The sequence below is a fragment of the Micropterus dolomieu genome, linkage group LG11 (assembly GCF_021292245.1).
Source record: "Micropterus dolomieu isolate WLL.071019.BEF.003 ecotype Adirondacks linkage group LG11, ASM2129224v1, whole genome shotgun sequence".
In the NCBI taxonomy this organism is placed as follows: Eukaryota; Metazoa; Chordata; class Actinopteri; order Centrarchiformes; family Centrarchidae; genus Micropterus; species Micropterus dolomieu.
Window position 1 is genome coordinate 5,094,152 of NC_060160.1, and position 10,320 is coordinate 5,104,471.

At 40.6% G+C, this 10,320-nt stretch overlaps 1 protein-coding gene across 1 annotated transcript in view; it reads left to right on the plus strand.

The window, feature by feature from the left end:
• eif2ak3 (eukaryotic translation initiation factor 2-alpha kinase 3) overlaps nt 1-10,320 on the plus strand; it is a 32,833-nt gene that overhangs the window by 13,029 nt on the left and 9,484 nt on the right. Inside the window, exons 3-10 of the mRNA XM_046062814.1 lie at nt 5,878-6,072; nt 6,291-6,421; nt 6,986-7,253; nt 7,443-7,608; nt 7,775-7,900; nt 8,173-8,295; nt 8,929-9,158; nt 9,701-9,813. Coding sequence (XP_045918770.1) covers nt 5,878-6,072; nt 6,291-6,421; nt 6,986-7,253; nt 7,443-7,608; nt 7,775-7,900; nt 8,173-8,295; nt 8,929-9,158; nt 9,701-9,813 — 1,352 coding nt within the window. The remainder of the gene's footprint in view (nt 1-5,877; nt 6,073-6,290; nt 6,422-6,985; nt 7,254-7,442; nt 7,609-7,774; nt 7,901-8,172; nt 8,296-8,928; nt 9,159-9,700; nt 9,814-10,320) is intronic.

Sequence of the window (10,320 nt, forward strand, 5' to 3'; positions counted from 1 at the left end):
GCAACAAAGTCTTTACAGCCTTTTTCACAATTAGGGAAAATGGGAGACAACCAGACTGTAATGCTCACATAGCGAATCGAACACACGGTGGGGTTAAAAGTGTCATATGTTGTTTTTCTTATAAAAGGACCTGGCCTATTGATATGTTGATTGACAGCAAGATAGATTAATCTGTACTTCTAAACAGTGGGCAGGACGCCGGCCTTCTGCTGGGACTGATGGCTTAATCCAAAACAAAGCAATTATCGATTTCTCAGACATATATTTTCTCTGTGTACATGTAGAGACTAAACTTACAGAAGCCATACAGTCACAAAGTTTGTAGACATTTACCTTTTTATTTTATTTTATTTTTAAATGATGACGATCATTTAAAAAACGATGAGTCTAACAGTTGTTGTTTACAAATTTTAAATCTTGTTTTAAGTATATTTTGTAACAAATAATACTCTCTCTAGAAAATGTAATCGATACAGTATCCAAATGAATTAAAAAGTAGACAGAGTAAAAATAGTTTTCACAGCTGCTTCATTGTCTTTCTGATGACGTTACATTGTTTTCCTTTCCTTTACACTTGTATTCAGTGTTGGACCTCCTTAAGAAGTGTCAAGAAATTCATAGACACACATGAAACATCCTCCTGTCATCCTCCAGTGTGCTCATGTTGTGACACAGGATGCTGATTCTGTTTGAGTGTGTGTGTTGGATTCCCTGTATCTGTGTTTTCACCTGTTGGCTTTCATTTGGCTGACAGAGCGGAACGAGGAGAGATGCCTGTCAGCCCTGAACCCGGTGACTCGCTGTGACGTCATTTGTTATGTGTTTGTTTGTTTTTTTTTAATTCTTATATACTTTTATGTAAGTATAAATCTAGCCTTGCCCTCTCTGCCCTCAGTAACCTGGGATGCCTGTCTGGTGTGTTTGGGCGGGGGGGTGTCACTGCCAAACGCCTCCAGAGCGCTTATCAACTGTTTCATTGGTGCTTGCGTGTCCCTGAGACACCAGTCTGCTCAGTGATTAGAGGCTGGGGGGGTGGGGGGTCTGCTGCCGTGCCATTGGCTGGCCTCGACACACTGGGGAGGAAGCAGCCAGTCACCTGCTGCATCCTGCGGAGTGTGTATGTGTTTCTTTTTTTTGTGAAATGAGGGACAGCAGAGCCACAAACAGCATTGTCTGCAGAAAAAGAAGCCATCACTTCAAAAAGGCATGGGTCGCTTGGGGGTGTTAGAGGGGGGTGAAGGGTGTATGTGCAGTGGGAGATTACATGGAGGGGAGTCGGTGCCAACGTGGTGTGAGTCATGCTGGGGGGGGTTAAAGGGATGAGGAAGAGGGGGGGAGTTCGGGTGATCGGGGAGGTGAGGTAATGCCTCACACCAGAGATGATGTCATCACTTAATAGACAATACACACACACTTGCCGACCTGTGCTGGCATGCAGTTTGAATGAATTAACGATGAGAGAATTTGATTGAACGCTACACAATGACTTAACGATTGATCGCTTGGCTGTGTCTAATGTGGCAAGCAATAATTCTTCCAGCGTGGCGGAGGAAATGAAAGGCCAGATGGACGATATTTTTGGCAGAAAGTCGATCTTTCTTCTGGGCCGCTCTGATTTTGTTGTGATTTTTTTTTTTTTGTGTGTGTGTTTGTGTGCATTACTTGGTCTCACGCTGTCTGCCGCCTTTAAGTGGAGCAGTAGCCTTGTGGGCCAACAGTGCCACATTAGCAGCGGGTGAGAGCTGACACTGTTTGACAGGATTGCTGGAGCATCAGCAGCAACATACACCAACTCAAGCGCCACACCACCACAACAACTGCCCCCCACCACACTCCTTGTCAACCCTAGACCGCCACCCTAACCCTCCACATTTCCCAAAGATAGCATAATAAGTAATTCAACTCATTTAGATGATTATGGATGAATGCATCCATAAAATAATTGTGTATTGAAATAATATTTTTAAAACAACACTATTAGACAAGATATGCCAAGAAAGAAATATAATCATAGGGTAGTGCACATGTGGTGTTAATGCTACAAAATGCAAAAACAAATGCATACACTGGATGCTTCCTGGAGCAAACGGATGAATGTCTTAAAATAACTGATTAGCTCTGGTCTCAGAGTGAAAGTAGTTGTTTTTTCTTTGTGTATATTTTCTTTGTAAGGCTCATCCACGCATTCAAAAAAGAACAGATTGTAAGACTTGAATGAGTCTGAATTAGCTCTTCAAAAATTAATAGGCATATGAAATTCACAACAAAAGAGGAGGTAAATATACAATTTCCAATATCATAGTGATAGCTCTTTTGAGTCTTTTATTTATTTTTTATTTTTATTCTCCAAAAGCATAATATAAGCCCTATTGTGCTTTATATTGTAATTTTTTTTTCTTTTGTATTCAAAATGTAAAAAAAATAAAACAACAACATACAATCTAACACAAGATCCTTTCAAAAGAACAAACCTCGTTTGATAAAACAAAGACATAATAAAAACAGAGTGGGGGGTGGGACGTTGATCATAATTTTAAAAACAGTTCATCAAAGGATACATTTAATTTGCTTTGATCTGGGTGGGTTTTAAAATAATCAAGATAGGGATGCCATATCTTATAATTAAATACATCCTGTTCCTCAAACCTTTTTTCAATCTTGAATGCAGTGCAGCTAAAAATTAGAATAACCTTATTTCAATTGGCAGAGATTTCCATTTTTAGAGAATGCATTTCTTAGCACTAGCTAGCAGGATTACTGTAAGCTTCATGGCATGGATACTCTTAGATTTAAACAGACATATATCAGGGTCTAGTGGGAAAATAACATCTCAGGTCTGGTACCAAAAATCATACAATCTGTGACACTGCGAGGTAGATTGTAAGAATTTTCCCTCATCTAAACCACACTTAGAACAAAGATGTCAGCATTAGATCTATTTTTTATTGAGTGTGGATGGGGTGAAAAATGTTAAGGAAAAAATGTAATTGGATGTAAAGCATAGATGTAATAGCATTTTTACATACACACATCAATCCAGTTTCTAATTTATTTTCTAAAGTAGCCATTTTCATTCATCTAAGTCCAGATTTCTGTACGCAATATAGTATTACAGAAGATGATAGAAGTTGTTGTTTAGAGGTGTCTTTTAGGAAACTTTCACTGACCATTATAGTCGACTCTGTAAAGTCCTTTTATATATAAATGACTTAAGAAGTCCTCTCAGTATCATCTTGTCAGTCTCGTCTTGCTGTTTTTGCCTTCCTTTATGACTAACATATACGCAGACGGCTTTGTGATTCAAGAGCTATCAAATTATGTCGAAGTAAATCATCCCACATGCCACAAAAACCTCTGTGGATTCTAAGTAATGTACGCTGTGCTGAGATATAATGGTTGCCAAGGCCCTGTTAACATATGTACAAGACAGAAATGGTTAATTTACTGGACACCCCTGCCAGATTTGTGAAAGCCAATGTGATGGTAGTGATAAAGGTGATTCACTGAACAAAGTTGGGAGTTTAGCCTGCAGGACACCACTCAAATTTCCTTTTGTTTTTTATATTTTTTGCCACAATTCACATCTTGGAGAGTGTATGTCTTAAACTAAACAAAATAAAACTTGAGCTATTGCTTGATCAAACTACAGGTGAAGAATGTCAAATTGAACTGAACTTCCAGGTAGCTTAAACACCAGTGTAATATTATCTTATGTGAGGAAGTTAGATGGCATTGACATAAGGGTGGGAATGAACTGCAGTGATTTATTATTAGTTAGTTATTGTTTCTTTTTATTTACAAGAATGATTTCATGACAATATATATGGATAAATGCTACATAAATAAATATAACTATTGCGTAACTTTTGACAACATCGAGGAGATGGACAAGACATCCCGCTGTGACAAGAGATCCAGAGTAGGTGGTGTTAGAACACTGGATCACTAGACCGCATCAGAGAAATGGATTAAGGCATCAGGAGCAGGATGACTCATCCACAGCTCTGAGAAGTTCCCCTCTGCTGTGAACCTCTTTGCACCAGTGTGATGTGATGGTCAGATTGTTAAACCCTCCTCCTTTCACTTGCTAAATTTATCCTCATCCCCCTCCTGCTCTGAAAAGATGACATCACCTCTGATCTTGGCTCTGCTCTCTAGTAAATCATCCTGTCACACATTTCTCCCCCCTGAGATTTTAAAAAAAAATACTAGTCTAGACTAATTTCAGCAGCACCTGATGTGTCCATTCCTTTACATTTTTGGAAGTGTCTGTTATAAGTCAAGAATCACTAATTGGTCCCAAACTGCTGTTATGTAACAATTTGTTTAAAAGAGTGAGTCATAACTTGGATTTCCAAATAAACAGATTGTTGATGACAGAACAACACGCATCATCTTTAACTAGCAAATTACAGTCCTTTTATCGAAGTCCTTCCTATCAGTCTTTGTATAATAATGACTGAAGTTTTTGACAGACAGTTGTCCTTACACCCCCCTGTGGAGTTTAAATAAGGATTAGGCTCAGGTTTTTGCAATGATGTCATCCTTGTTGCAACCCCTACAGTGAGCACCTAATAGCACGCACACACACACACACACACACACACACAGGAACACACACATTGTCCATGGTTACACAGGTTAATTACTTAGGCTCTTAGTTGTGTAATGGTCCCAAGCATGTGGATTGAGTCCAAGTGTGCGGGGGCTAAAGCTGCTGCTGTATGGGCGGATGTGTGTTGGTCAGCGTTGTCTGTGTAGGCTAGTGTTTTTGAACGATTGTCTGTCTGAGCTGAAAATGACTTTTCATACAGTAAAAGATATTCCAGCAGGTTTGCTGTTTGATCAAAGTTATTGCATCAGGCAGAGGTAATACATTTTGGAATTATTTTGCCAAAGACAGCATTGTTCATCAATTTGTCTTTGTGAGCAGAGTATCATGATGTGATATAGTTTCTGCAGCGATGGCAGTAGTACCTCACATACTGTTCACAACTGATGTGTGTGTATATACAGTAAACGCTGTTTTTAAAGGCAGTGCAGTGCGTAACACAACAGGGTGTTCAAATCACCACTGTTTCCGTTTAAACGTTTATCTGTGTTTTGTCGGGGCTGAACGTGCACCAGGTGCTCTTGACCTGCTAGTTTGCTACAGGTAAATCAAGATGACTAGGAGAGCAAAAAGGTAATATAGCATAAAGGGGTGAAGCTACTGGAAAATCAAAATAAGGTATCATGGCTAACATAATATTAGCATAGCATATTAGCAAGTTACTGGCAATCCAACATCTGGTAAAACAGTACAAAGCTAACAACATTATGACATGGAGATAATATAATAGTGGGGGGTGGGGGTGGGGGGGGGCACAAAGGACAAGTTAATATAACATTAGCAAGCAAAAGCTACTAGCTATCTAAAGGAGTCAGCGTGTCACTTAAGCTTGTCAAATTAAGTACCATAAGCCGTATCATAGGCCATTTCTGCAATTTAATAACTTATTTTATGGTTATGGACTATTTCATAACAGTAGGCGATGCACTTTTTAAGCAGAAGCTTTGCCTCTTCACATTCATAGAGACCATTTGTAGCTTAGTGCAATTAAACTTGACAAGTTCCACAAAAGTTCTAATCTAACCTATAAACTGTCAGATTCAGGCGGGGCCAATCCATTTGAGGGTCCAATATTTAGCCCCCCCCCATGCACATGCCTATGCTGTGGAATAACCAAGATGAAAAATCTTTGTGTTGAATGAGAAATTACCAAATTCTTACCCTTCCGTCTCTTGGGATATGTGTTTTTCCAACTCATTATCTACAACATCAACTTGTCAAGAATCGACACTAACACTTTAAAACCAACCTGTTTGTGCCTGCAGGTGTTTGGCAATAAAATGGTCATCCCTTCACTGGACGGTGCCTTGTTTCAGTGGAACCGGGACAGGGAAAGTATGGAGGCAGTGCCTTTCAGCGTGGAGTCCCTGCTGGAGTCATCCTACCGAATCGGAGAGGACACTGTCCTGGTTGGGGGGAAATCCCTTACTACCTATGGCCTGGGGGCCTACAGTGGCAAGGTCAGTGAAATCACATCAGTTAAAGCGTGTAGTATGTTAATACATTTTGAAAAATAGAATTAGATTTTCCCTTTCTTTTTCTTGGACAATGACTTTAATCTCTTAATTAATTGTAGTAAATATTTTTTTAAAGAGGTGACCATGACACTAACTTTAACCACATTAACACAGTAGAATAACCCTTTTTTTGTAATTTCCCTTCGTGTTGTTTGCCTCAGCTTCGTTACATCTGCTCTGCGGTGGGCTGTAGTCGTTGGGGCGATGACGAGATGGAAACCGAAGACGTGCTCTTGCTGCAGAGGACTCAGAAGACTGTTCGAGCCATCAGGCCCCGATCGGGGATGGAGAAGTGAGTTTTATTGAAACAGTTGGTCAATCTGTGAGTGTCAATCATCTGGTCAGTTAACTTGAGTCGTTAAACCAGCTACTGAATCTTGTGTGGCATTTCAATAAGCGTCACAGGCACAGAATTTCCATCAGTGGTTTAAAAGAAAATCAGAAAACTTTTCAGCCACTAGGAGTCAACATTAGTACCTCTTCTTTTTTGCCTGTTTGCTTTACCACAATGACCAGACCTGATCATTTTAATTAAATTTTTGAACTTGAACTCTTATGTTTCATACTAACTTTCTATGAACAAGACTTATCATAATCCATTTATTTTTTCAGGCCTACTTAGAATTACTACAATATTGTATTAAGCAGGAACATGGTATATACTTATTGCTTATGATTTACCTTGGGTCGGAGTATATTTAAAATGCAGTGAAGTAATTAATAATTAATTTAATAAACAAAATTATCAACAATTATCATTGATATATATTTAGGTTTACAACAAATTGTGATAATAAGGTAAAGCATTGCAATTGAAGTAGTTTTTTCAATCATGTATTGTCACTCTTGATACTAGGTGGAACTTCAGTGTTGGAAACTTTGAGCTGAAGCTCCTTCCTGAGACGCAGTCTGGAATGAACTTCCTGGAGGGAGAAGTTGCGAATGGTGACGACTGGAGGGAGAGCCAGCGGGTCATCAGTGATGAACCAAAAGAGAGAGAGCAGACTGACAATCAGCAAAAACAGAAGCAGCATCTGGACCTCGTCATCAAAGTGTCTGTTCCTGATTGGAAAGTCATGGCCTTCAGTACTGAGCCTGATGGACAGCTGGTCTGGGAACATCAGGTGAGATGTCATAAACTGCCAAAAGACCCATTTGATCAGTAATTTAGTGGCGTTTTCCACATTGTACGCATGTCTGCAGTGGTTTATTTGATCTCATTTGGCTGATTGAATTCAGTTGTGTTGAGTCTTTCATGACCCTCACTCTGGAGATCAATAAAGTTTATCAACTGTTTCATCTGTGTTGTATAGTTCTGCACACCCATCGCTTCAGCTTGGCTGGTGGGCGGGGGTAAAGTCACGCCAATCACCCTATTCGACGACAATGCATACAGCAACCAGTCCGAAACTGATGAAGAGGATGATGACGACGATCCAAAGAAGGCCAGAGAAGCTGCAGAGTCCAGTGTTTACCTGGGTGAATTGATACTCATCCACAGATACTCACACTGCATGCTTGTGTTCATTTCTAATGTTTAGTTGCAGTATTTGCAATTTCTGTGACTTTTTTTCAGCTCAAACCCTTTTTTGTGAGGTATCAGTGAATGTAATGCATGTATCACTCCTTTGCCTTGGGTTTTTAGGGATGTTCCGGGGACAGCTCTACCTCCAGTCCTCAGTGAGGATCACTGAAAAGTTCCCTTCCAAAGCTATCGGATCAGAAAACGACATAATTCCACTACCCACTGTCAAATGGAAGCCTCTAATCCGTAAGTCCACACCTCCTTAGTCATTAGGTGCTGTGTCTGATCACCAAGGAAACTTAGTTTGTGAGGGCAACTCTTTTGGGTGTCATTGTTATTGCTTTAAACTCAAAGTGATACTATTGTTTTCAAGCCAAGAAATGTATGAATTAATTATTTAGCCTTTTGGGCTTGTTCCCTGTTGCTCAGAGCTTCGTCTTCATTCCCCTTAATGTATGGCTGTATGTATGTAGTGATCCCTCTAACGAGTTGACTTATTCATCATTTCCTTGACACAGATTCTCCATCTCGTACACCAGCCCTGGTTGGCTCTGATGAATTTGACAAGTGTCTAAATAATGACAAATTCTCCCATGACGAATACAGCAACGGAGCCCTCTCCATCCTCCAGTATCCATATGGTAAGAACCTGACACTAAACAGAGGCTGTAAAAGACCACAGTAAAGTCTCATAAATGCCATGTTTCCACTGCATGGTACAGTTCAACTTGACTCTCTACTTAATTTTCTACTGCGGATAGTACCTGCTTAACGTAGGTGGGCGATGCATTGTGAAACTTCCTGACATTTTCAATGTGAAAATGCAATAAACCCCTTCACTTTTCCAGCAGTTACTTTGGTTTTGAGAAGCTGTAGCCTTTATTCACTGAGAAACTGTACATTAACTGCTAAACTGACAGTTTCACTGCTAACCTTTTCCTCTGCGTTGCAAGTTGCTGTCGCTATCAATGGTAACTTGGCTGTTTAACTTAGCCAGGTTTGTGCAGGATGTCCCATGTCACAACAACCAGTCTGTGGTCTGCAGTGTTTTCACGTCATCTTGTAATATTCACTCTGCTCACTTGGAACCTTGACCGAGGTGATACCAAATAAAGTTAGATACTATTCACAAAGGAAAACCAAAAGAGAGGGCAAGTAGAGTCAGGTTAAGCTGTACCATGCAGTGGAGACGTGGCTATAGATAGACATGCTGCACAGGCATCAAAAATGTACATCAGAGAAAAGTTCATTTGCTTTGCTTTTCCTCTCTGTAGACAACGGCTACTACTTCCCCTACAGTAAGCGTTACCGAGGGAAACGTGACAGTGCTATAAGCCTGATAAAGGGAAATGGGGCGGGAGCTGAGAGTCGCAGGAGAAAGGACCCTGTGCTGTTGCTGCCCTGGTGGAAGGAAATCCTCGGCACCATCGTCTTCTGCATCGCCGCGACCACCTACATCGTCCGCAAGTTCTTCCACCCTCCCGCTCCTGTGGCCTATGTGAGGGTAAGACCACAGGCACAGCCTGAAGCAAGAATACCATACTGAGAGTGACTACGGGTGCTTATTCTTATTATATAATATTTATTTAGACACTGCATGTAACTTCTCAAACCAGTGCACAGTATAAGAAACAGCTTCCACGTATAGAACGATTCAGTATGCGTGAAGGCGTTATTTGATTTTTGTCAAAATTTCTGCTTTATCATATTAGGAGATATTTCCTCAAAATATATCACTTAACAAACTTTACTGTCACATCCATGTCCATCTATGTCTGTGTTTCAATGTGGGATTGACTGTATTTTTAGAGCAAGACAAGTACATTATTCTTCCTTTAACATAAGTACATTTATTTCATAGGAACGTCTTGTCACAGCGGAGGTTCAATACATGTTCTGCTCACTGTCATATGTTACGACTGTGGCTGAGAGATCTTGTTCAGCTTTTTCTTGCCACAGAAGTTAATCTTGTTGTTTAAATCCACAACTAGATAACATATCTAATTTTTTCATGTCACTTTACTGTCCTCCTTCTGTCCCTCAAAGCAACGGAAAGAGTCGGAGACACAGTGCCAGACAGACTGCAAGTTTGACCTTGAGGTTGTGGAGTCCAAAGAGATGGTTGCTATGGAGACCCGTTCCTGCGAATATGTGTCCAGGTACATCATCAACACACGGTGAAGCTGAGGCAGACTATGTTCTCTGTAAGTTATTTTTGTCATGACTCAGGAGAACTTCACGTAAACACTACTACTGTGCCAGGAATTGTTATCCTCACACTTGAAGTCACATGAGAGTCTCACTCTTTCAAGGTGTAGCTACAGATTCGGCACTGTTACCATGGTGACCACTGGTCTTCCAGCCTTCCTTGATAGGACAAGGCAGAGATAGGAGATAGGAGTCGTAGTAGTGTGTGATTGGATAACTCAGCTGTTTGCCATCATATGAAAATGACCTTGGCCCCTGCAGACCCCACCCTACCCAGCAGCATCTGCCACAGGGTCACTTTACATCACTGTCAGCACATTGTCAGAATTATTTTAGACATCCTAAATATGATCAGTAGCCATAATTTATGGCCTGCCACAGACCTCCTGTAGTCTGATCGATGGCATTTGCCTACCTAGATTCATTGGATGAATAATATGCCCCCCCCCCCCCCCCCC